This window comes from Lagenorhynchus albirostris, chromosome 3, assembly GCF_949774975.1.
Source record: "Lagenorhynchus albirostris chromosome 3, mLagAlb1.1, whole genome shotgun sequence".
Taxonomy (NCBI): domain Eukaryota; kingdom Metazoa; phylum Chordata; class Mammalia; order Artiodactyla; family Delphinidae; genus Lagenorhynchus; species Lagenorhynchus albirostris.
Genome location: NC_083097.1, coordinates 164956250 through 164980820, shown reverse-complemented (window position 1 = coordinate 164980820; position 24571 = coordinate 164956250). Strand labels below are relative to the sequence as shown.

At 57.1% G+C, this 24571-nt stretch overlaps 3 protein-coding genes across 15 annotated transcripts in view; 1 reads left to right on the top strand and 2 right to left on the bottom strand.

Annotated features, from left to right (window-relative positions):
- HNRNPM (heterogeneous nuclear ribonucleoprotein M) overlaps positions 1-19052 on the top strand; it is a 51307-nt gene extending 32255 nt beyond the window's left edge. For 4 of the 7 annotated variants that reach the window (XM_060145301.1, XM_060145297.1, XM_060145296.1 and 1 more), the window contains 4 exons: positions 1190-1243; positions 3292-4094; positions 4756-4807; positions 6398-6820. In XM_060145301.1, coding sequence (XP_060001284.1) covers positions 1190-1243; positions 3292-4094; positions 4756-4807; positions 6398-6561 — 1073 coding nt within the window. In that variant the 3' untranslated portion in view covers positions 6562-6820. Of the gene's footprint in view, positions 1-1189; positions 1244-3291; positions 4095-4755; positions 4808-6366; positions 6821-18479; positions 18679-18885 lie in introns of those variants that run through there. The other 3 variants (XR_009539792.1, XM_060145298.1, XM_060145300.1) reach the window with 3 other exon arrangements.
- On the bottom strand, positions 8050-15924 carry PRAM1 (PML-RARA regulated adaptor molecule 1). 3 transcript variants are annotated; one of them, XM_060145304.1, is made up of 10 exons: positions 15886-15924; positions 12019-13141; positions 11872-11929; positions 11722-11798; positions 9155-9212; positions 8931-9039; positions 8619-8781; positions 8497-8530; positions 8378-8412; positions 8050-8237 (listed from the first exon to the last, which is right to left on the bottom strand). In XM_060145304.1, exons 1-10 carry the CDS (start codon positions 15907-15909, stop codon positions 8200-8202), a joined length of 1719 nt encoding a protein of 572 aa, XP_060001287.1. In that variant the 5' UTR covers positions 15910-15924; the 3' UTR covers positions 8050-8199. The 3 variants fall into 3 exon arrangements, with proteins under 3 accessions (XP_060001287.1, XP_060001285.1, XP_060001286.1); XM_060145302.1 differs by having other exon boundaries at positions 8050-8412; XM_060145303.1 differs by lacking the exon at positions 15886-15924 and adding an exon at positions 15580-15688 and having other exon boundaries at positions 8050-8412.
- ZNF414 (zinc finger protein 414) lies at positions 17170-23096 on the bottom strand. Of its 5 annotated transcripts, none has more exons than XM_060145306.1 (7): positions 22352-23096; positions 21933-22040; positions 21723-21828; positions 20841-21184; positions 20710-20760; positions 20105-20278; positions 17170-17318 (listed from the first exon to the last, which is right to left on the bottom strand). In XM_060145306.1, the coding sequence occupies exons 1-7, from the start codon at positions 22752-22754 to the stop codon at positions 17185-17187; spliced, it is 1320 nt and encodes a 439-aa protein (XP_060001289.1). In that variant the 5' UTR covers positions 22755-23096; the 3' UTR covers positions 17170-17184. The 5 variants fall into 5 exon arrangements, with proteins under 5 accessions (XP_060001289.1, XP_060001290.1, XP_060001292.1 ...); XM_060145307.1 differs by having other exon boundaries at positions 17187-17281; XM_060145309.1 differs by lacking the exon at positions 17170-17318 and adding an exon at positions 19647-19672.
- Between the last annotated feature and the right edge of the window lie 1475 nt (positions 23097-24571).

The window sequence follows — 24571 nt, the reverse complement described above, 5'->3', positions numbered from 1 at the left end:
GACAGCATCAGGTGCAGAGGCTTGGAGATGTCAGTCTATTTGGGGTGGGAAGAACAGAACAGATTATAAAGTTTTAAGTCAGAGCAGGGGGCCCTGTGAACACCCATGAAAATAATTTGGCCTTTCTCTTCAAATCGGTGGTCGGCTGATTGTGAAGTCTTTTGCCAGGGAATGGTTTGATCCAAGTGCTGTTTTAGGAGCTAGAACCTAGGCCTGGGCGTGCTGAGTAGGCTCCCAGGCATCATGGAAGAATAAGCCCCGGTCTTGCTTCCTGGCTGGAGGTCTGTTTTCTTGGTGTACTTTCCCATCCCCTTCCTTTAGCAGGTAGTTGTAATACTTGAAACAGCTGCAGGGCTAGGGTTTAATCTCTCACGGTCATGGTCAAAATATGATATGTGCTCTGTGGCTGTTGTCCATGTTGCTCAGCACACTTCAGGACCAGAGAGGGGGTGGGTACAAGTTTCTTTTATATAGTGAAAGACCCAGAAGAAACTTAAAAGCTAACACTAATGATAGCATTAGACAAACTTAATAGAGGTTTGAATGAACTGCCAGCCAGCAAGCAGCAGTATTGCTGTTTTGGAAAGCTGAGTGTGTTGGGGTTTTGTTTACCTGAGGCTTTGTCTGTCACTTGGTTACCATCACATTTAGCTCCTTCCAGGCAGGGCTTGTAGGCTCAGTTTGCTGCAGTCTTCCCTTGCCTGGCTCGTTGATTAGGTCATATTTCCAGCACTGCATGCGGTTGCTGCTGGTTTTCTGGGGTTGGGCTCTAAGTGTAGCTACAGCGGTAGTTTGTTGAAGGGTAACTGTGAGGTGCTGATTGGATCTGGGTGGGTGAGTGCACGCTTCAGTCTGTGAGTACTGAGTGTCTGGACCAGCTTTAGAAAACTGTGCTACTGGCCCCATTCTTGCTCTAACCTTCCAAGTTCAGCTCGTGGGTGCAGTACCAGAGGCCCTGCCAACTGGGCCTCAGACTCTGGAGCTACATGGAACTCTAGCATCATGACCCATCATCAAGGACCCTTACAGTTTTCCAGTAAAATGACCTTGTCTGTGTGTATATTTCTCAACCCCTTCCCCTTTCCTTTTTTATTTTTTAATTAGTAGTAGTCCTGCTCTGGAATCTGTAATAAATTTCTATTACCATAGAGGAATTTGGCTAATTTTTTTTTCTTCCTGATTTCCTTAGAAATCCTAAGTAATGCACTGAAGAGAGGAGAGATCATTGCAAAGCAGGGAGGAGGTAGGAAACGCTTAGTTTTGATGTTTTGATTTTTAGAATAGGCCTGTGTTACCGGGGATAGTAGTGTAGTGGTGAAAGCATGGGCTCTAAAATAGACTGCCTGGGGTGGGGAACCAGCTCTGGCTCCTCCTAGCTGTGTGACATTTGGCAAGTTACTGAACTTCTCTGTTTTTCGTACTGTAAAATGGGGATATAATGGTACCTACCTCATAGGGTTGTTCTGTAGAGTAAATGAGTTAATGAATAAAAGAGGACCTACGTATGTGCTGCGTACACGTTAGCCATTGTCAAAATGTCTGTGTAATCTGGGGACTTTCTTGTTTCTAGTATTATAAAATTGTAAATTGCTAAAAGTAAATATTTCACCTGATTATAAAAGTGTACACCACCTAATCATAGCATATGTTTCCTATGTACACGTGTACTCACAAAAATTCAGAACATTATGAAGAAAGTAAATACCTGAAATCTCATTGCCCTGCGATGAATGCTGTAAATATTTTGGAATATATTTTCCCATTAATACACTTTTTTTTAAGGGGTACCTAAAACTAAATGTACTTTAATTCAGTCTGATTTTTTTTTTTTTTCCTCATGGCTCTGAGCATCTTGGCATTTCCTTGGTAACTCCACTTGCTGGATTTATTTCTGTGGTGGGCTGATTCTAGAACTCCATGTGGGTACCGTTTCTTCCTAGTTCTCTGCTGCTATTGGCATCTGGAGTGTCACCCTCATTTTTGGTACTTTTGGGGATGCTACCCACCCTCTCTAGGTCTCTTACATTTTTTATAGTTGCTGAGATATTTCTGCTGTGAAAGCTTAATATTCTTAAAATTGTGTTTATATTTTGCCACTTGGTGCACTGTTACTCAGCCAAGGAAACAGTCACCGAGAAGTGGCATGACTCGTGCGAGGTCACAGCTTTGGTCAGTTAGAGAATCAAAGAAACGGCTGAATTTCCTCTTTTGGAATTTGCATCTTGGCCTGGGCTGCTTGATTCAAGAATGGGCTGGCTGAGGGCCCAGCTGCCCATTTTTCAGAGGCAGGTGGTGGTGGTCGTGAAGCTTGAGTGAGGGGGACTCTCGGGCTCTGCATGTGGAAAAACTTGGTGGCCAGTGACCTTGGTGGTGGAGCCAGACCCTCCTTCTCCAGAATTGTAAGCATCACAGGGTCGGCTGTGCACTGCTGACCTGCCAGCGTGTGTCCAGCTGAACCATGACAGTGAGGGACTGATCCCAGGCCTGTTACTAAATCTACTCTGCAGTGCCATCAGATTTTTTTCCTCCAAAGCTAGCAAAGTTATACACGGCAAAGTCGGTTGGCGGTTTCCGTGACAGAGTAAGGTTCCCTAGAAGTGGCTGGCTGTGTTCATTTGTACATGAGGATCTGTATTGGTGTTTGTTTTCTTTATCTCTGCCTGATTACATGGCTGTGTAATAACTTACTTATGCCGTGGAGGTGCTAAGGAAATGCAGCCAGACTGGTTACCAGCAGGGCATTGTAGAGGGACAAGTTGGGAGAGGATAGAGGTTGTGAGCAATTTTAATTGTCCCCATTATAATCCATGTAATCCATTATGTCGGGTGACCATCTGAGTGTGGGGTTTCTGTCCCTCGCGCTCCCCCCCCCCCCCACCGCCCTCCAGAGCCTTTATCAATGTCTGGTGGTGGGGAAACTGCAGAGTTCTCAAGGAGTTGATGCCTGTTGCTCACAAAGCTTGTCACAAGTATTAGCACTTTCGAAGTAATGTGGAGAACATTGTTGATCAAAGTTCTCGGGGTGGGTTTTTTCCCTCTTTAAATTTTATTATGGAAATTAACTGTGGCACAGAAGTAGGAAGAATGATGTACTCACTACCCAGCTTTAACAGTTGTCAACATTTGCAGGATATCTAATGATAACTTACTGTGGGACTTAAAATTTCTGAACCGTGATTGAGCTTGTGAAGTGCCCAGGCCTCTGCACCCAGGGAACCCTCCTGGCATGGTGTGCACACAGATCCTCAAGTACCTGACATATGCCTGACACATTTCATGTCTCTGTTTTAGGTGGAGGTGGAGGCAGTGTCCCTGGAATTGAGAGGATGGGCCCCGGCATTGACCGCATTGGGGGTGCCGGCATGGAGCGCATGGGTGCAGGCCTGGGCCACGGCATGGATCGTGTGGGCTCTGAGATTGAGCGCATGGGCCTGGTCATGGACCGCATGGGCTCAGTCGAGCGCATGGGCTCCGGCATCGAGCGCATGGGCCCACTGGGCCTCGACCACATGGCCTCCAGCATCGAGCGCATGGGCCAGACCATGGAGCGCATCGGCTCTGGTGTGGAGCGCATGGGTGCCGGCATGGGCTTTGGCCTGGAGCGTATGGCCGCACCCATTGACCGTGTGGGCCAGACCATCGAGCGCATGGGCTCTGGCGTGGAGCGAATGGGCCCTGCCATCGAGCGCATGGGCCTGAGCATGGAGCGCATGGTGCCCGCAGGCATGGGGGCAGGCCTGGAGCGCATGGGCCCTGTGATGGATCGCATGGCCACCGGCCTGGAGCGCATGGGCGCCAACAACCTGGAGCGCATGGGCCTGGAGCGTATGGGCGCCAACAGTCTCGAGCGCATGGGCCTGGAGCGCATGGGCGCCAACAGCCTGGAGCGCATGGGTCCCGCCATGGGCCCGGCCCTGGGCGCTGGCATTGAGCGCATGGGCCTGGCCATGGGTGGTGGTGGCGGTGCCAGCTTTGACCGTGCCATCGAGATGGAGCGTGGCAACTTTGGAGGAAGCTTCGCAGGTTCCTTTGGTGGAGCCGGAGGCCATGCTCCTGGGGTGGCCAGGAAGGCCTGCCAGATATTTGTGAGAAATGTAAGTGGCTCTTCAGGAACTTCTCAGGGGTTGTATGCACAAGGGAGGAGGGGGCAGGAAGCCAGCAGGACCGAGTGGTAACAGGTCGAAGTCAGAGGGAGAGCTGAGTAGCGTGCAAGGGCCCTTTGCCACTTTCCCCGAAGTTTGGTATTGGGAGAATGAGGAGGGAATGTGAGAGCTCGTGAATACTCGTGCAGCAGAAATAGTGGGTTTTGTGAAATCCTAAGCTTCTCTGACTACTGGATGGAAAAGCCAGTGATCTGAAGAATTTGAGTTTCTTGAACTGTCAGCTTGATGAGCTGCTAAATGACATGGCATGACAGTTCAGGGGTGGGGGGGAAAGGCTGTATCTGAATTATCTTTACCAGATTGACCACCTTTAGCTACTGTTCAGTGGTTCTGTGGGCTGCTCACCACAGGCAGCTGTGTGTTCTGCTCTGTGCATGGTGCTTCCACAGACAGATGCAGACAGGAGGGAATGAACTTGCTGTGCTAGTTTAGAACCTCACGCAGACAGACTCTTTGTTCTCTGCTGATCAATCTCAGTGTGAAGGTCAGCCAGTTTCTCTGTGTGATAAGTTTTAAAGGCACTCTGAGACAGTTGATGTTTGTGCATTAGGATTTGGTTGAATCACTCACCAGTCTCCTTTTTCTCCCTCAGCTCCCATTTGATTTTACATGGAAGATGCTAAAAGACAAGTTCAACGAATGTGGTAAGTATTTGAGAGGCTTTCTAGGTGCTTCCTTGTGTTGTGGCTTGTTGGTGCTGCATTGGAGTCATGCAGCGAGGCTTCCATCCTAGTCTTCACAGACACCTTCCGTGACTCTGGAGGATGGATGAGACTTGCCATTTTTCTGCCTGTGCAAATATTCAAGCAGGTTGTTGAGTTTCCTTTTATGTGTCAGATACTTTTTCACCTGTGTTCTCATTTCATCTTTGTTTTTCTCTTTTTTTCCCCCTTCCGGTTTTTGAAAGGAGGTAGTGTTGACCCCATTTTACAGTCAGGCCAAATCATGTTCCCAAGGTCACATGGCTTCTAAGTGACAAAGCTAAATAAAATAAATACATCTGAGACAAGGTTGTTTTCCACAATAGCACTATTGGTTTGCGCCTCAGAGAGCACTCGCCCAGCAGGTCCCTTGGGTGAGGTTTCACAGGCTCTGGGCACACAGTAGCTTGTGTGCGATGAAGCTAAGGGTCTCTGATAGAGGTTTCCTGGCACACCAGGCAGGCATTCTGGAAGGGTCACTTTGTGGCCGAAAAGTAGTTGTCTCCGGTTGAGGCCCTGCCCCTCACGCCTACCACCTCTTTTCTTTTAACCGTGTCAAGTTGGGAGCCCCAGCCCTAAGCCAGAGGTCTGGGTAGCTCCCTGGATCAAGGCTTCCTCAGTGTTTTCTCATTTCCTTTTGCTGCAGTGACTCAGATTTCACCACAATTGCTGCTTCTCCTGGTTCTTCTCTCGGGTCAACTGTTGAGCCATAGCCTGCCTTCTTGCCCTGTTCTTGTCCTCTTTCCACTCCTTAGTTCCCAAGTTGTAGTGGATATTCTGAAAAGTCAAATTGGATCACTTCCCCCTGCCACAGATGCCCGGAGGTGTCCCTCTGCTGTCAAGAGAAAGCCCAAACTACGATCCCCTGTACGACTTAATGTCACCCTAAGCTGTTTTAGACCCTTCCCGTGAGAAGCCCTCCAGGATGTTGACCTCTTAAGCAGAGTTGATGGCCCTAGAATTGTGAGTGCCAGCACCAGTTACACTGTGTGTTCTTGGCCCTGTGTTTCTGTGGCTCTTCCCTTGTAGATTGTTTCCATGGTGCTTGACACATACCTGGATGCTTAACCGGAGCTTGAATGAATATTTGTAACCTGTTTGCCAATTATTACAAAGCTTGTATTTGGACAGTACAGAAGTGTCCATGGTATTGGCATTGGCCTTGTAAATGCGGTGGAGCAGTGTATTAAATAAGTGAAGCCTCTGTGAAATTTGCCTGTAAAGCTGGCTTCACGCAGCGTCTTTTTATAACTCTTGAGAGTAAAAGTGTGCATTTGAAGCCGCCAGGAATGCTCATGGTGGGTCAGATTGTTGTCCTGTGGCAGAAGAATGGCAATGTGGCTGAGGGCCATAGTAGCTGGGTTCCAGCCGCTGTGTTCTGAGCATTCATGCGCCAGGCGCGAGGGCCACCCTCCCTTTTGACTCTGTCAACCGAAATCCAACAGGTGATCTGGACTGAGTGGAGCCCAGACTGAGGCTGAGCTCTGGGTTTGCCTGATGAGTTGTGGTCTCTTCTTCCCTCCCTGTGCCCAGGCCACGTGCTGTATGCCGACATCAAGATGGAGAATGGGAAGTCCAAGGGGTGCGGTGTGGTTAAGTTTGAGTCGCCAGAGGTGGCTGAGAGAGCCTGCCGGATGATGAATGGGATGAAGCTGAGTGGCCGAGAGATTGATGTTCGAATCGATAGAAATGCTTAAGCAGTTGCCTTTTTTAAACATCGATACCAGACCTCTGAATTTGTATTTTTTCTTGTTAACCATTTTAATTTGTTGGCTGGATGTATAAAGATGTTTAAAAAATTCAGTTGCTTTTTGGGGTAATTTGAATTACTTTTTTAATGACTGGGATTCCATTTGACTGTTTGCATTGAGATTGCAATGTGCGCAATTTTTTTTGTAGTTGTGGCATCTTGTTGACATCGAATATGACTTTGATAATAAATACCAGTTCCTGAAAGCTGCTTGCTTTTGTGTGTGTGTTGTGGGGTAACCGCCCGAGTTTGGGGGAGCTAGAGCTGCTCAGTCTCCTTTCTACCCTTGGAGCTGTGGACCCTTGGGCTGGGAGGCCACTGGCCCCAGCCACTTCAGAAAAATTTCGTGGAAACGGAATCCTGAGTGGACCTCAATCCCCCAGGGCTCGTTAATGGTGCACTTGGCTGTCGGAGCCATCCTGTCTCCCCTGGTGCAGTTCTGTAGGGCACAGATGCTGCATCAGGCTCGTTTCCAGTTAGACTTTTGTCTCAGTCTGCTCTGGCTGCTGTAACAAACATTTGTTTCTCACAGTTCTGGAGGCTGGGAAGTCCAAGATCAAAGCGCTGGGAGATTCAGTGCCTGGTGAGGGCCCGGTCCTAGTTCGTGGATGACACCTTCTAGCTGTAACCTCACATGGCAGAAGGGGCCAGGGAACTTTCTCAGACCTCTTTTATTTATTTTTTAAAAAAATAATTTTTTAGCTTTATTTGTTTGGCTGTGCCACACAGCTTGTGGGACCTTAGTTCCCCCACCAGGGATTGAACCTGGGCCCTCAGCAGTGAAAGTGCGTGCAGAGTCCTAACCACTGGCCTGCCAGGGAACTCTCAGACCTCTTTTGTAGGGGCACGAATCCCATTCATGAGGGCTCTGCTGCCACGACCTAATCCCCTCCCCAAAGGCCCCACCTCCTAGTACCATCATGTTGAGGGTTAGGTTTTCAACGCAGGAATTGTTTTTGGCAGCAAGGACACAAATGTTCAGTCCATAGCAGCTTTTCTTTGCTAAAACAGACCAAGTAGGGTGAGTTTCTGAGCATATTTTGTCCTGTCAGAGGTTTAGGCTGAACTTGATACCTGGACTCTTATCAGAACTGGGTCACATTCCCCCCAAGATGTGATCTCATACGTAAGTCCACTTGGGCTGTGTAGCCTGTGAGAAGCTGCAGCTGCTGCTTGTCACGTTGGATGTGGAGGGTCTTCACTCTGGCTGGCGGCTGACACGGGGTACCATCACGGGGACTCCCACCTCTAAGTCTAGCAAGGTGCCAGCTCCCTTGCTACCTTCTCCTGCCCTACTTTTCTCCTTTCTGGCCTGTATCCTTGAGGGGTGTGACCTTGGAGAAGGGGGGTGACCCCACAGATTCCCCCAGGTGTCTGATCATGGCTCCACTGTGTGGTGCCCATCAGGAGGGAGAGACAAGACAAGAAGCAGGAATTGCTTTAAAAGAGGGGCTTTATGTGGTCTGTGTCCGTGGTCAGACAGGAGCCTGGGCAGTTCTGTGACGGCCAAACTGGGATCCAGGGCTCCTTCGGTTAAGAGGTGGCTGGATTGGTGGGTTGTCCTGGGTCCCCACCCCTGTAGGCCTTATCGTCCCCCGGGGAATGGTTGGTTATCCAGAGGATCTGCCGAGGAGGGGTGACTTCCAGTGACCCTTGCCCCATAAGCAGGTAGCCAGCAGCCCCTGGTGGAGTGGGATGGGACCTTACCCCCTCCCAAGACACTGTAGTCCCTTCCAGTCCACCCGGAGCATCCCCATACATACCCCAGGAACCGACGTCGTCATACACCTCTGTTTCCCTGGTTGAGAGCGCAGTTAAGGTCAGTAAGGGTCACCCCACCCCTCCCCCCTAAATCCCCCACCCCATCAGGGCCAGCACTCACAGGGGCAGTAGAGCTGTTCTGGGTACATAGCCATCTGCAAGGAGAGAGCGGGGGTGGGTGAGTTCTCCACCCTCCCTGGTGTTTGGCGTCTTCCCAGAGCTGCCCCTGCTGGGCTCACTCACACTTGCCCTTGGTGTCCCGGCACAGCATCTCCTCCTTGCTGGTGAACTCTATCACCTCCAGGATCTCCCCACGCCGAAGCGCCAGGTGCTTGCCACCCCCGCGACGGGTCTTGGCGTTGGGGTCAATCATCATCCTTGTCTGAATCACAATCTCCCCCTCAAACTGGGGAGGAAGACATCAGAGCTTTTGGTCATGCTGCCACCCCGAGGACCCCTGCCTGGCTTCTTTCTGAGGATGGAATTTGTGGGGCTTTGGTCAACTGGGGCTGAGCACAGCCCTCCCAGGACTCTTGCTTTGCTTGGGGTTCACACCTTGAACTTCTTCCGGAACTCCTGCTCAGCTTTCTCTGCCTTCCGGATCTGCTTCAGAGACTTCAGGTCCGTGGGCGGCAACTGCTGTGGCTGGGGGCCCTTCTCCTTCCTGAGCCCCCGGGGAGTTGGGTGCTCGTGAGCAAGACGTGCTTCTCAGGGACCCCCTTTTACCGTCCTCCCAGAGCTCAGCCCCACCCTGTCCCACTCCCTTTGCCCTCTGGTACCTGGGCTCTTGGTCTTGTGGTGGCCTCCTGGGGGGTTGCTGGGTAGACAGCACTTCATCTGGGACAGTCAGAATGCTGAGTTAGGGCAGGGACCATTGGTTCGGCCTCTGAATCTGGCGGCCTGCTCTTTCCCTTGTCAGTTCTCAGGACCTTGGTCCCCTCCCCACCCCACTGCCCAGGCCTTTCTCATGAGTTGTGAGTTCTAGTGGATTGCCTTTCATTTTCTTAACTCCTGTCGCAGGACAGGCGTGGCAGAAACGTTACCACTCATTTCAGCTGTCTTGACTGTCATCCCAAGTTGCTTGCCGAGGAGGACCTAAGGGTTCAGAGAGGTAACACAGCCTGCCCCAGGTCACCCAGCTGTTAAATGGTAGAGGCAGGATTTCTCTGTAGGCTTTTGAGGCCATTTCACGCCTGCCTTGTAGAGCAGGTGGGGTTCTGGGAATTGTGATGAGATTTGGGTCAAAAAGTAAGGTGAAGAAAAATATTTCCTGGAAGCAAAGAAGTCTCCCTCTAAGAAGGGGCTGTTGGGCTGGGACTCTTGCCTGGCCTGGCTGATGATGAGACTGGACTGTGAGGGGTCTCCCAGGTGAGGACTGACTACCCTGCAAATGACCAGCTTTCCAGGTATGAGCCCTGTTGGCCAAGGGTGTGGCTTACAGTGAGAGCCTTGTGAACACAAGGGGAGTGAAGGATCCAGAACCTGAAGCCCCTAGCTTTTTGCAGTCCTCTCTGAATGACTTGAAGTGCTGCTCTGGACATTTCTAGGCCAGCAGACCCTTCCATCAAGCTGCCCGAGGGGCATCTGCATGGGGCCCTTCCACCCCTTCAGACACTGAGTTTGCCTCCAGCCTCAGCTGGGTGGTGCTCGGGTAACGGTGCCACCCAGAGGCTGCCCAGGCCGGAGATGGTCACCCGGCTGGGAGCAGCCTTGACTTCACCCCAGGGCCCCTACAGACCTGCCGCAGCCAGAGAGTGCAGCCCTGGGCACGGCAGTGCGGGGCAGACCCTGGTGCCCTGTGTCCCCAGCTTTCTGGCAGTGTGATCCTGAGCACGCTACCCTCAGCTCCTGAGAAAGAGCTGGGCCCGGCCCCTCCAGAGGAGCCCCCAGCTGTGCAGGGAGCCTCTAGTGGAGCCGCCACTGCTCTGAGTGAGGCAGAGAGTGGGAGGGGGGAGCCCAGAGTCCTTCCAACTGGGGACAGACTTGAGAAGGGCAGAGCTGCCTTTGGGACAATCACTGAGCCCCACTCGAGAAGCGGGGAGATCTGGGGAAGCATGTGGTATCGGCTCAGAACCTTGAAGAATGACTGGCGGTTGTCCAGTGGCTGGGACGGTGAGCAGAGGGAGGAAAGTGCCTCGTCTACTTGGGGTTGGGGAAGGGGAAGCGGTGGGCCATGCCTGCGGAGCTGCTGGAAGTGGATGGCCAGAGGTGCTCCCTCCCCACGTCCACATCCCCAAGAGAGGCCCCCCCAGACCCAAGCCACAGAGCTTAACTGGAGCGGAAGCAGGAGGGGCCCTGTCAGGAAGCTCTGTGCTAACAGGGGTGTTGCAAGCAGCCCCTGGGGAAAGCCCAGGAGAAGCAGAAGGGGCTGGGGAAGGAGTAACAGCTGTATAGGCAGCAGACTTTGGAGGGTGGGCTGGTGAGGTGGGAGCGGTAGCTGGGGATCCCAAAGGCACCTCTGATGAAACGTTCCCCTGCAGGAGACCCTTCCAAAGACAGGGCAGGGAAGCAGCCCGGGAGCCTAGGGTCTGGGCTCCTGTGTATCGGCTGTGCGACCTGGGGCAAGTCACTTCTCGCCTCAAGCTTGTCCTCAAGCTTCCACTCCTGTAAAATGGGCAGGACACTGCCTCGGGGGTGGTGGGCTGTGCACATTCGGTGAAGTGCTGGCATGGGAGCCTTGGTGTTTTCACATGGGGTTGGTGAATGCATCATCCGCGAGCTGGGCCTGCTTGGCCTTCATCCTGCTCTCCAGGAGCAGAGGTGTGGAAGGGAGAGAAGAAGCATCCTTGGAAACCCAGAGCACAGAGAGAGAGTTGCCTGGGACTGCAGACCTGGAGGGTCGGCCACACCCTGTCTCCAGCCCCTGCCTCTGAGTTCAGGCCCAAGTCCTGCCTGGATATCTCTCAGGCACCTCCAACACCACGGGTCCCTTACTCAGGTGCAGGCTCAACATTTGGGCCTCAACCCTGTCATGAGCTCGCTCTCGTCCCTGGTGATGCACCACCAAGTCCTCTTGCTGCTTTGTACCTGATCCTTCCACTGCTCTCCATGTCTTCTGCCACCACCCTGGCCCACACCCCTGCCCTGGCCACACCCTGGTCAGGCTGCTGGCCTCTGGGCTGCCCTTACTCACATTGTTCCACCCACCAGGAGCTGGTGTGACCTTTCTGAAAGGCCCCTCCTTCTCTCTGCTTCCTCCCCTGGCGCTGCTTTCAATCCATCAGGGATATGGATTGCCACTTGGCGTCACGCTAGCAACATGGCAGAACACACCCTTGTGACAAATGTTCCCCAGGTGCCTTGGCAGACTGGTCTGGCTGAGGGCCTGGCCCTGTCACCAACAAACCTCTGCCTTTGGGGCTGGGTCTGGAGTCGTCTGTGGGCTCCACGTCCTCGTACAGCTTGTAGGCCTCATCTGGGTCCCTGCGGGGATACCTGAGATGAGGGCCTCTTTCGGTCCCGTGACCCACGCCTGTACCCACTGACTCCTACTCACTGTGGGGTGTCTTCAGGCTGTCGAGCCAGGAAGCCGGCAGAAAAGCTCCTCGGCAGAGCTGTGGGGAGATGAGAACAGGAGGGAGGGAGGCGGGCACTGCCAGGGAGCCTCCATACCCTCCTTTCTGCCTGGGCCGCCCTCACCCACCTGTGCCTGCTGCCAAGGTCCTTCGAAATCTCTGGACGTCCCTGGGGCCTGGGGGCAGTGGGGGCTTGGCTGGAGGGGCGCCCAGGCTGCTGACTGAGGGGAGAGGCCTCCGCCGGGGTGGGTGGCCAGGTTTGAGGCCCAGCCTCGAGCCTCCACCGCAAGTGAGGGCTCCAGATCTCTGCTGCCTGGCTCCAAACCCTGGGCTGAGTGGGAACCTAGGGCTGGAGCCTGCAACGGCAGTGGGCAGTGAGCTCTCTGAACGGGAGCCAGGGAGTGGAGGCTTTCTAGGGAGGTCACCGAAGAACTCTGCCTGCGGGCGCTTCCTGGGCAGAGATCTGGGCTTGGGCTGGGAGGACTTGCAGGGCGGCCCCCGCCACTCGGGCTGCAGAAACTCCTTGGGGAGCAGGCTGCACTCGGGCCCCGAGGACGTCCTGGGGAGGTCACCACACTCGGGCCGCGGGGGCTTCTCGGGGAGGTCACTCAGCGGAGGCTGTGGCATCTTTCCGGGGACTGTACTGAAGTTGGGCTGTGAGGAGTGAGGCTGGGGCTCACTGGACTCGGGCTTTGAAGGGGGCATTGGGGGGACCTCAGTGGACTCGGGCTGCGGCAGGGACTTCTCAGGGAGACCACTGACCCCAAGCTGCGGGGGCTTCTCGGGAACGGTACTGAACTTGGGCTGGGGGGGCTTCAGGGTGGCCTCATTGGACTCAGGCTGCTGGGACTTCTCGGGAACGGTACTGAACTTGGGCTGGGGGGGCTTCAGGGTGGCCTCATTGGACTCAGGCTGCTGGGACTTCCTGGGGAATGCACCGAACTTGGGCCCTGTGGGGGGCCTTGGGGCGTGGCTGAGCTCAGGCTTCAGGGGCTTCCTGGGGAATGGAGTGGCCTTGAGCTGTGGGACCTTCTTGGAGAGTTCACTGAACTCAAGTTTGCAGGGCTTCTTGGGCAGATCAGTGAACTCGGGCTGGGGGTGCTTCTTGGGATGCTCGCCTAGCTCAGGCTGTGGAAACTTTTTGAGGAGTTTGTTGAACTCGGGCTTTGGAGATACTTGGGGGAGTTTGCCGGTCTCGGGCTGAGAGGCCTGGAACTTTGCTTGAAGGCTCCGAAAGTCCTGATGACTCCCCTAGGGGACACGGAGTCAGGCAGGGACTCAGACACATGCGGGTGGTGGAGAGACGGACGTGGGACAAGCGGACATTGTCACGGACACGCACCCCCTTCCCCTGGCTCCTGTTCAGTTAGCTCCTCTCCCCCACCTTCTGCCCTTGGCCGCCATCTCTGTTGGCCATAGACTCCCACGTTTTTGTGTCTCTAGCCTCCCGGTGGGTCGCAGGCCCTCCTAAACTACCACACCCTCTGACCTCGCCACTCAGGACCAGGATGCGCACCCAGCCTCATCCCACTCTGGACCCGAGCTCCTGGGGCCCCTGGGGCCTGCTGCTCCCATAGCCCAGCCCGCCCCCTCAGTCAGGGGAGCATCCTCGAGCTCCCCGCCACCCCCGCCACCCCCCCCCCGCCATGCCCCCAGGCCCTTCTTTTCTCATTTCAAAATACATCCGGAATCCAGCCACTTCTCACCGCCTGCACCACTGTCCTGGCCCAGAGGAGCCCAACCGGGTAAGGCAGTATCCCCTGTTGCCTGGATCATTTAATAGGCTCCTCCTTGGTCTCCTGCCCGCCCCCGCCCCCCGCCCCCGCGTCCCCATCCCTGGTCAGGCCCCTCACAACAGCTGGAGGAGGCCAGTTAACCCAGAGTCAGTTTGTGCACCTCTGCTCAAAATCTGGCCGTGTTCCTTCATTTCCCCACAGTAGAAGCTAAAGATCTCACGAGGAACTTCCCTGGCGGTCCAGCGGCCAAGACTCCGCACTCCCAACGCAGGGGACCCGGGTTCGATCCCTGGTCAGGGAACTAGATCCCGTGTGCCACAACTAACGATCCCACATGCTGCAACCAAGACCCAGTGCAGCCAAATAAATTAAAAAAAAAAAAAAAAATCTCACAAAGGCCCTGAACGGTAGATTCGACCTCTCCTACCCAGTCACCTCCTTGGCCTCCCCTTCTCCCATCTCCTGCCCTCTGCCTGGGACACTCTCCCCACTGCATGGCTCTCCTTCTCCTCTTCCAGGTCTCTGCTCCCATATTCCTTATTAGAGAGGACTTCCTCCCAGACCACGCTAATTAAAAAGAGAAGATTGGATTCCCCCTTCCCAGGATTCTCTATCCTCCCCAACCTGCCTGATGTTTCTCTTAGTTAGTACCTGACACCTTGTATCATTCTATTTATTTTACTTAATACTTTTTTTTTTTTGGGCAGGGGGCGGGCGGCGGTGGCCATGCCTCACGGCATGTGGGATATTAGTTCTCCGACCAGGGATTGAACCCACGCCCCCTGCATTGGAAGTGCAGAGTCTTAACCACTGGACCGCCGGGGAGGTTCCAATACTTGTTTTTTAAATGTGTTTTGACTATTTGTGGGATTTTTTTGTTTTGTTTTGGTCTCTCTCCTCCTCCTTTCCCCAGCCCCTGTGGACTGTCAGCGCCCCAAGGGCAGTAGCTTGTCTTGTGCATTGCTGTCCTCCTAGTGCCTGGCCTGTGCTAAGATGCTCAGTAATTCTTTGTTGAAATAAAGAACGTACAGGACACAGAGACAGGCATATGGGCGGCCTGACCATCACGTTCTCACACAGACTCACGTGGAGAGACACTAAGAGACCTAGAGGCAAACCTGAGGGCAGGGCCCCACAGTCCCAGACACCCCGACTGATGGTCAGGGATGCCCACCAGGCCCGGCAGGCAGGCTCCCGAGCGTGGGCACGCGCACCAGCCCTGGCACAGGAAGTCCGTCCCAGGTATGGTTTTGACCAGCCCCACATCCTTGGTCACGGACACAGGAGATGCACAAGTAGGCCAGGGCTGCTCTGACCGACAGGTCACCCCAGAGGTGGCCCTGCCACAGCTCCCAGGCCTGGCTTTACCTGGGGTCGAGGAGACCGGGGAGGGGAAGGGTACGACCTCGGGAACTTTGCCCCCGCCTGTGCCTCACTCTGCCCTGATCCAGAGAACAAGGAAAGGTGCCGGGGCCTGAGACGCCTCTGTGGAAGCCCCCCTAACTGGTAGGTTGTGGCAAGGCTCCCAGGTGACCCAGGGGGCCAGAGAAGCCGGGGTGAGCAGGTCAGGCCTTGGGGCGCTGCTGGGGTGGGGGGTTGGCAGCGTGTGCGTGACCCGCTTTGTCGCCCCCAGGAAGGCCCTGCCCCTCACCCTGGCTGCCTGTTACCGGGTTGCTATTCATGGCGGGGGGGGGGGTGTCGTCTGGGCAGTGCCACCCATCTCCCTTCTAGTCGCAGCCTCAGCCTCTGCTACAGGCCCCTCGGGAGCCTGAGCTGTCCCAGAGGTGGGTCTTGGCTGCCTCCTACCTCTGGGCGTTTGTGTCGGTCACAACCCTGAAAACCTGCTTGCCCCTCTGCCAGCCCGCTCTTGGAATGTGCCTTCCAGTTTCCACCCGTGGCATCCCTTGCCTCCGGCCAGTGGGGGGCTCTCCAAGGGCTTGGGGGCTCACTCACCATGGCTGCAGGCGGGTGACGGGCCACAGGGCGAGTGGGACCTGAGCCAGGGCTGCTGCCTTCAGGAAGTGACTGTAGCTTCTGCTCCACGGGCCCCACGGGGTGGGGTCTACTGGCCAGGCGGGAGGGCAGAGGAGGAAGGGGAGGAGGGGGGAGAGCCCCAGCCTGTCTTCAGGTCCTGCTGGGAGCTTCTTGAATTCCTGTCCTGCGCTGCGCTTTGTGCATTTCTCAGCAGACACCCAACAGTCACTCGTTTCTCGACTCTGCTGGCCCCCCCTCCCACCCCATGCCCTGCTGTGTGCTGACCTCCGGACTCCAGGAAGGACTCATGCCAGGCCCTGAGGACCTCCTGCCGACAGAGGCAGGCCAAGGCCAACTCCTCCCAGGGCCTCTGCGGGAGGCGAGTGGTAGTTCTCAGCGGGAAAGGGGCACGGCCAGTTCCGGGCCGTGAGACCCCAGGAGTAGAGCGAGCCTGACGGGTGAGGCCCTCCTGCTGGCTCTTGTTGCCTCAGTCCGCCTTCCTCATTTCAACACTTCCCTGTAGCCTGATTTCCAGCTCTGAGCAGGACTTAGGACTTCCCTGTTACAGGGGCAACTGTAACAAGGGCCGAGGGCCCAGGTGGGATGGCACGTTTGGTGGTGGGTGGGTGGGGAATGTCCAAGGCTCCCAGAGGACAAGAGGAGGAAAATGGGGACAGCTGGGAGGCCAGCAGAGAGGGGGTGAAGGTGGTAGGCAAGATTAGAGCTGTGAGGGTGCAGGGTGCGAGGCCAGACAAGGGAGACCCTGATGGCAGGGCTCGGTCCCCAGGAAGTCAGTGACCTCGGGCTTATAGAGAAAGGGAGAAAACACCCAGTGGGAGAGTGCAGAGCCCCGATTCTCGGTTCAGCTATGCCACCGGGATCTTTGAGTTCACAGAAAGACAGAAGCTCCTGGAGATTTTGACTTAATTGGTCTGGGGTGTGGCCTGAGCCTGGGGATTTCTTACACACCCTCAGGGGGATTCTAGTGTGCCGCTGAGGAGCACTGGTGCCCACAAGTCACCCTGAGACCCCGAGAAAGTGTGGGTTGTGTCTTGGGTCTGAGGTGGGGCCTCAGATTCTGAAACATCCCAGGTGACGCCCATACTGCTGGTCCAAGGATCACAGCGAGAGTAACAGAGATGTACTGAAGTCTCCAGAAAGATCCACAGGAGACAGGGACGGAGGCTGGGCATTGCACCCCGGCAGGAGCCCTTCACTCGCCGCTGCCATGAGGGCCACAGACAGCAGTCGGCAGTGACTCTGCCTGTGTCTGCTCTTAAGAGCACAGCTTGGGGCTTCTGGAGCCTCTGTGCCCGTGCATCCCTGCCCTTGAACGGACAGACATGCGCGCTGGGTCACACTTCCGGATGTTGGTCCGCCTCCGAGTAGGAGGCTGGGGATGATGAAGAGGTCTGGGTCCTGGAGCGGCTCAGCCTGTTCAACGTGAGCCTGCAGTCTCAGGCCAACCTGCCCACTCTGGGGCGGCTGTGTAAGGTGGGTGCCTGCTTGGACGCGCCGGCCCCTCATTCATTCTCCCTTCAGACCGACACTCTTGGGCGCCCTCTGCTGGGCGGATCCGGGGCCCTAAGAGGACTCAGCTTTCAGGCATCCTGGAGTTGGGGTGCGGTGGAGGGACCCTCTGTGGGGCTCCCAGCTTGGTTGGCCAGAGGGAGGGCAGGGGCTGCAGGAGCCCAGAGGGGACAGTGGGAACAGTAAGACTTCCCAGGCGAGCAGACAAAGGTTGGATGGGAGTTGGGAGGGGGTGAAGGTAGGGGTCAGTTTTCAGAGTGAGCCAACTCCCTAGGCCTCAGGGCAATTTCAGCTTGCTCCAGAGGGCAGCGAGGGGCCCATGGGGGACTGTGGACCCACTGTACCCATGGGAGGGGCTGTTGCATCTTTGTGGGTGACGCGGTTGGGGGGGGCGGCACCTACCTGGACCAAGATACCTGGGTCTCTCTGGGAAGGTCCTGACAGACTGCGAAGTGGCACTGCCTAGATTCGGGGGTGCCTGAATGAGGGGCTTGATGGGGGAAACTCCAGGGGCTGGGGGACCCTGGTACGCTGGAGATGGGACACGAAGCCCTGAAGATGCAGGAAGGGGTGGGCCTAGAGCCATATTCCCAAGGGTGTCTAGGGGCCTTGTGAGTGCAGGAAAAGGAGAGAGTGCCCTTTGGGCCTTGCTGCCTGGGTTTTCTCATCAGTGGTAACTGCCCCGCTTCTGGGGTGGTGCAGAATCGGTGACTTGGAACCGGGCCCGGCTAGAGTCAGGGCTCAGTCAGCTTACCCTCTTAGCCTCACCTCTATCTGTAAAGTGGGCCCCGGGACCCACCTCCTCCCCAGGTTCCTGAGAGGGTCCCAGGCAGCCGGCCACAGGCTTGGTGGTTGGAGTGATGTCAACCACTTGCGAACATTTCCCAAGCCCCCTCCCTCGCTCCCCATCCCTCTTTTGAATCCTCACAAGAACTCCAAAGGATGAGCATTCATGACACTCATTTTAAGGAGTAAGAAACTGAGACGCAGAGAGATTGTCTTTCCCAGGATCACCCAGCTGTGGTTCCAAGGCTTCTGGCTGAGAAGGGGGAGGGGAGCTCACAGGGGGCCTGAGCCCCAGGGTTCCCTGACGGCCCATCTGGCCCTACAGCAGGTGTTCAGTGACAGCCGCTTCTGTGGGGGCCTGGAGGTGCTAGCAGAGTGGGCGCCTGGCCTGAGCCACCTGCGACTCAGCTGCAACCCCATCAAGGACACTGGAGCCCTAAAGCCCCTTGTGAGGCTGAGGGCAGTGGGGCAGGCAGGCGGGCAGGCCGGCTCCTGGGTCCAGGTGGTGCCCAGGTGGTGCCCAGGTCCAAAGGGTGCCCAGATCTCCCTATTGCCCTTCCCAGGAGAAGCTGAAGGGCCTTCAGAACTTGGAGCTGTTCAGCTTCGAGGAGTCACAGCAGCTGCGCTAACGGAGCAGGATTTTGAGTCGTTACCCGAGCTTGGCTACCTGGATGGCTTCGATGCTGGGGACCCTGCTCAACTCTGAGGCTGAGGCCAACATGCTGGGGAACGAAGATTCTGAGGAGGACTAGGGGGAGGATGGTAAGGGGGGCGAGGGGAAGATGGGAGGCTGGTGAGGGGTGTGAGGCCTGGGGACTCCACCCAAGGGGTGACTAATGTCTTGCTGGCCGCAGATAAAGGACAACTCTGATGACTTGGAAGATGGAGGAGATATGGAATGAACAGGGTGGGGTGGGGCTGGGGACCTGGTCCTTGGGTTCTTGCTCACAGGATGTCTATGTTCCCCAGGAGGAAGAGGAGAAAGATGCTGAGTGTGGTCCTGAGAAGAGAAGGTGGAGAGGTTCAAGATGGGGCCTTGTGGGCTACTAGGAGAACAGGATCTTCATCCAGAGAGCTGAAGGGAGCTGTGGGGAGCGGTGGGGGTACTAGGCAGGGGAGGAGCACGATCGGAAGAGTTCCCTGTTTCCAGAGGTGTTCAGACTGGGGGGAAGGGCGGGGGGGTGGTTGCCTCCGGTGCTCCAGAACGGGGTGGGGGGGATGGCGGGCGGGCGGGATTGAAGCTTGGGCTGGAAGGGAGCAAGATGCAGGAAGTAAAGCCGGCCTGAGGGGTGGCTGCCAGCAATGCGTGGGACTTCCATGCCCTGGAGGCTTGACCCTCAGGTTCTGGTGACAGCAGTGTGGGACCAGATTTTGAACTCTGCTCCCAACCTGACTTCCCAGGAAGGAAAGGAAGAAGAGGACCTATATGGGGGAGAGGTGAGAAGGGAGGAAGCCCAGGCTCTCCAGGGCTGGCCTTGACCCACCCTCCTCCTCAGAGCTGGGGCAGGGGGAGGAGGGGAAGTGGGCAGCCGAAGACAGTGAGGAGGATGATGATGAGGCCTGAGCTCCCGCCTGCCAGAGTGCCCGGCCCTGGGGGCCCTGCACCTCCCTTCTACTGCTGGGACTGCCCCACCACCCTGTCACCTCCCTGAGAGTCAGTGCTGGCCTCAGGACCTGGGGGGCTCCAGCTGGGCGGGCGCTCCCGACTCCTGGAGGTTTTTAAATAAAACTGGAAAACTTCCGTCTCATATGGTTTCTGGAAGTGGTGGAACAGGAAAGAGGACCATCTACAGCTGTCCCACTGCTGAGGTTGACAGGGGAGGTGGGACACAGGTGGGCTGTGAGGGGAGGCCTGCCCCCTTCCGAGGTGGGAGCGCCCCAGGACTGCACTGGAGGGGCATGGGACCCAGACACAGCACAGGCTGGCTCATCTGCCTCCTTTATTGTCCCGCCACCCCGCCCATCGCAGGCCCCCCTAAAATTACAAAACTACCCACAGCCCACCCGCAACGCGGCGTGGTTCAGAGCGGCGAGAAAACCGGACACTCCCCCTCTGACAGCAGCGGCGACACCTTGGGTGCCAGCGGGGCCGGGTCTGGGTGGAGCAGAGGAGGGGGCGCCTGAGCCTCAGCCCCGCCCCTCGCCTCAGGGCCCCCGCCCTCCCCACCCGTGCGCTCCCGGGCCTTACCCGCCGGCGCGTCGGGGCGCGGCTGCCCGAGCGCCGGGGCCGCAGGGGCGATGGGGCGGTGGTCCTCCAGGTGTAGGGTCATGGCGGGCCGCGAGGCCGTGGAGAAGGCGCACTGCATGCACGAGTAGCGGCCGCGCGTGTGCTCCCACACGATGCGGCTCGGGGCCGCGTGCCCTGCGGGCAGGCGGGACCCCGTCAGCCCCGGGCCCTGGGCGAGGGCGAGGACCGGGGCGAGGGCAGGTCGTACCTTTCTCCCCGCCTCCCCCTCAGCTCCCAGGCGCCGGGGCTCTGGAACGGCTGATCCATTTGTCCCGGGCGTTTCCCCATGTATTTGGGGGCACCAAACTTGACTTATCCTCTGAACCCTCTCCCATCCTCTGAACCAACGTAGGGGGAAGGACTCGGGAACCGGGTGAGAGTTTTACACGGAAACGCCGGCGCAGATAAAGAGCAGGGGCCGTAATTTTTTAAGGCAAAATCCTGTATTTCGGGGGTGACATTTCTGGCCACCTGGGAAGGGGGTGGGCACCGCTGCCTCCCAGTATCCCCTATGCCCCGCAGGGGAGAAATCCCCTCCACCCTCCCCGGTGATCACCTGCACGCACCTGAGGGCGTATCGGAGCCGCCCTGGGGTCTTCGCGGGCTGCCGCCGGCACCTGCGGTAAATGGGCGGGTCAAGGTCAGAAGTTAGAGGGAGCCCAGCCCACCCTTCAGGCGTCCCTGCCCCCACACTCACCTTGGCTCTTTTTCCAGACTGCGGCGCTGGAGGCGGGCGGCCCGGGAGCGGCGGCCAGAAAGGGGCGCGGGCGTGGTGGGCTTAGGCCAAAAGGCGCGGGGTTCAAGTACGGCAGGAAGGGCCCGGTGGGGGCAGGGGCAGAGGTCGTGAACGGCTCGAGCAGCGGGAACTGTAGCCCAGGCGCCAACGCAGGGTCGGACTCCGGGGGGCGCTCGGGCGCTGGTGGCTCCTTGTCGAGGGCGGGGGGTGGCGGCGGGGCTGGGCTCTGCGCATGCTCGGCGCAAACATGCAGGTGCTTGAAGAGGGAGCGGTGCGTGCGGAAGCGCAGGAGGCAGTTCTCACACCTGGGGGCGGCACAGGGCTGGGCTGGGTCTCCTGCGGGACAAGGGAGGGGCCTATCCGTAGTAACTTGCGGAGCCGCCGCTCGAGGGTGGTAAGGGACCCCGGGCCCAAACAACAGATCCCCCATCTGCGGGGGAGGAGTCTGCCCTAAGCGTCCCCCTATTGTGGTCGCGACCCTTCCGGACCCCTCCAGGTCGGAGCCCTGGGAAGATGAGGAAGGAAGTCTCAATTGTGACTTAGGGGATCGCTTTTCCTCTTGGGAGGTAGAGGGCTGGGCGGAGCCGCGCCAAGAATGCCCCCCCCCGAAACCCCTTCCGAGCCCCGCCCTCGGGGTCCCTGGAACTTGCTCTAGCGACCACTGTCTCTTCTGGGCAGGTTAAGGGCAAGGCTTGCCCTAGTTCGTGCCCACTTCCCCGACCCAACCCCCTGGACTAGGAAGGGAGAAAAGCCCGGACCCCCGGTAGTGGCTGTCAAATCAGTGGTGGGGGGAGCTGCCTGGTCACCGAGCGCCAGCAGACGTGGGGGTGGACGGGGTCTCACTTGAAGTAGCGATTGGGTTTGTAGTGCAGCTTGCCGTGTGCCACCAGTTCCTGCATGTTGGGGAAAGTCTCGGTGCAGCTCAGGGCGGAACAGCGGAAGAGCTTGCCTGGCAGGGCAGGGATGAAGGACAGAGGAGTGGAGAGGGGTGGCCAGTCGGCTCTGCCTGCCTCCCGCCCTAACCTGCCTCCCCACCACCTACCCTGGCCCTACCTTCCAGGGACTGTGTGGGTGGGCAGTGGGTACGCAGATGCTGTGCCAGGTCTCGAACGCTGGGGAAACTGAGGCAGCAGCCAGGGCTGGAGCAGGGTATCTGCTTCCCTGCAGGACGCACAGAAGCGAGGGGAGGGGTGTGTCACCATCCCTTCTCCATCCACGCTGTCCAGGGCCCTACCCCAGAGAGGCATGTATGGGGTTGCAATTACCCTATGATCTCTTACTGGGGCCTTCACCCTCTGCCTCCCCCAACAGAGGGTTGGGGCTGAGTTGGCCTGGCTCACAGCCTGGCATACACCTGCGGCTCAGTAAGTGGTGATTCCCTCTAGATGGGCCCCAAGTCTGGAGATACTCTGTATTCTTCACTTCTATCGTTCCAGGCCTGTGATCCCCCAGAAGGCCCCATCACGGGTCACCTGGTGGTGGGCGTCGTCTGGGAGGCCGCAGGTCCTCACTGGTTCCGGAGGCAGTGCTGGTCAGGCCAAGGCCGGGTCCAGGGCCAGCATGGCCACTGTCTGGGGCTGGGGAGGCACCCTGCTGGGTCCCTCCAAGCCCTCCACGTTCCCACACTGGGGGTGTGGCTGCCTGGTCAGAGCCTGGCTCCTCCCCCATGGAAGAGGAAGTGGCTACAGCAGCCACAACTGGGGACACCTCCTTGTCGGTCTCACTGGAGCTGGGCTCTGCAGTGCCCGGCATGTCCGGGCTGGGACCCGAGGTTTCCTCCTCCTGGTGGAAGGAAGAGGTGGGGAGAACCCCTCTGGGCCCAGGGTCTGCCTGGGCCAGCCAGGGGAACTCCACCCCGCCAAGACCACTGGGCATTCCTGAAGCAGCAAATGCCCCGGAGACGTCACCCAGTCAGCCCCCATCCTAAGGAGTGGCAGGGGGTGAGGGTGGACAGAGCTCCTGCCTCCTGTGTCCCCATCCTCTGGGAGGGAGCTTGGAGGTGTTCCAAATGTAGAAGGGGGTATCTTTTTAAGAATCATCTATATGAAAGAAGCATGCCTTTGACCCTAACTTGGAAAGGTGGGAGGCCCCCTACAAGGCAGGGGCGTGGCCCATAGGGAGTGGGCGGGGCAAAGGCGGGGCTCTGAACCGGGCGCGGATAGTAAGATGCTGGAGAGGCCAAAAGTGGCCGAGTGGGTTGTTCGAGCACGGAGATATATCTACCACCTGGGCTCGAGCTGTGCAGGCGAACTGGGAGTGCTGGGGCCCCGGCCGTATGAAGATCTGGGGCGGTGCCCGAGCCCTGTGGGCGTGGCCCAGTCGAAACCAGGCCCAGAAGTAGGGGGTAGGGTGCTCCCCTAGTGACAGCCAGCGGCGGGCGAGTGCCCGGATGTGGGGGCGGGGTCGGCCGGAGGCTATGTGCGCTACAGGGCCGCTCCCCGCCAGTCCCCGCTGGTTCGCCGCGTCCGCGTCCCCGGCGCCGCGCTCACCATCCTCGGCCTGGTTCGGCTTCTTGTTCCCGCGGCTCCGGCAGCTCCAGCTAAGGCTGCGGTGACTCCTTCGGTGGCCGTAAGCTCGCGCTCACGTCGGCGCCATTTTTCGCCTCCCAGGTCTCGCGAGAACGGAGGAGGGGGCCTGTGCACAGTGCTCCGCGAGGAGGCGGGGCCTGAGATCCGGGATTGTCCTGGATGGCGGAGCGTGCGCCGTGGTGGATTTGCAAGCCGAGGGCAGTCGTGGGGGTGCAAAGAATCTGCAGGCAGAGATCTAGGATTAAAATCTCCCCGGGCCTCTGTGTTCTTCTCTGCAAAATGAGCATCTTCATCCTCTCCAGTCCCGTCACCATACCTCGAAAGGGGATAAACAGCGGTTCTCTTTTTTGAAGAGGTCGTGTTTAGAGAGCCTCGTCTTTGGAGGGAAAGTGGCAGTGGCCGTCAAAATATTCAATGCACTTAGTTCTGACGTTGGAACGGGTCTGCTGAGATAGCCAAGGGCGGGAAGCAAGCCAACTGTCCGTCCTCGGGACACCCGGAACGGGTGTAGCCTAAGGATGGAGAGGTGCGTGTTTTCAGGAGGATGGATGGAGAGCCTTGGGTATACCGGCGTGGAATGAGTCACCTATCCAACCTACGTTTCTTTCTTTTTTTTTTAATACAGCCTCACTAAGTGTCACTACATCTCAGAAAGTCACTCTAGAATTTAACACTACTGTTTTTTGTTGTTTTTTTGTTTTTATTTATTTTTGGCTGTGTTGGGTCTTCGTTGCTGCGCGTCAACCTACGTTTCTTGAGTGCCTACTCTGTGCTAGGCGCTGGGGACCCAGAGATGAACAGGACAGACCAACATCCCCACTCCCAGAGTCCGCTCACGGTTTAAAATGGGGAAAGAGACAATGAATCAACACATGCAGCAAACGATCTTACGTTATATTAAGTGCTACAAAGGAAAAACAAAACAAAACCCCAGAAGGATGTGATGGTGATGGGTCAGGAAAGTTTCTCTGTGAGGTGACTTCTTTTTTTTTTTTTTGCGATACGCGGGCCTCTCACCGTTGTGGCCTCTCCCGTTACGGAGCACAGGCTCCGGACACGCAGGCTCAGCGGCCATGGCTCACGGGCCCAACCACTCCACAGCATGTGGGATCCTCCCGGACCGGGGCACGAACCCGCATCCCCTGCATCGGCAGGCGGACTCCC

Bases quoted from the DNA above. Each gene is read 5' to 3' on its own strand.
- ZNF414 (XM_060145305.1), bottom strand. From the start codon at position 22,754: ATGCCCAGTGGTCTTGGCGGGGTGGAGTTCCCCTGGCTGGCCCAGGCA. The intron at 21,829-21,932 runs GTAGGGCCAGGG...CTGCCCTGCCAG, and splicing joins ACCCACACAGTCCCTGGAAG to GCAAGCTCTTCCGCTGTTCC. The intron at 21,185-21,722 runs GTGAGACCCCGT...TGCCGCCCCCAG, and splicing joins AAACCCAATCGCTACTTCAA to GTGTGAGAACTGCCTCCTGC.
- PRAM1 (XM_060145302.1), bottom strand. From the start codon at position 15,909: ATGAGTCCTTCCTGGAGTCCGGAG. The intron at 11,930-12,018 runs GTGGGTGAGGGC...ATCTCCCCACAG, and splicing joins GACCTTGGCAGCAGGCACAG to CTCTGCCGAGGAGCTTTTCT. The intron at 8,413-8,496 runs GTGAGTGCTGGC...GCTCTCAACCAG, and splicing joins AGAACAGCTCTACTGCCCCT to GGAAACAGAGGTGTATGACG.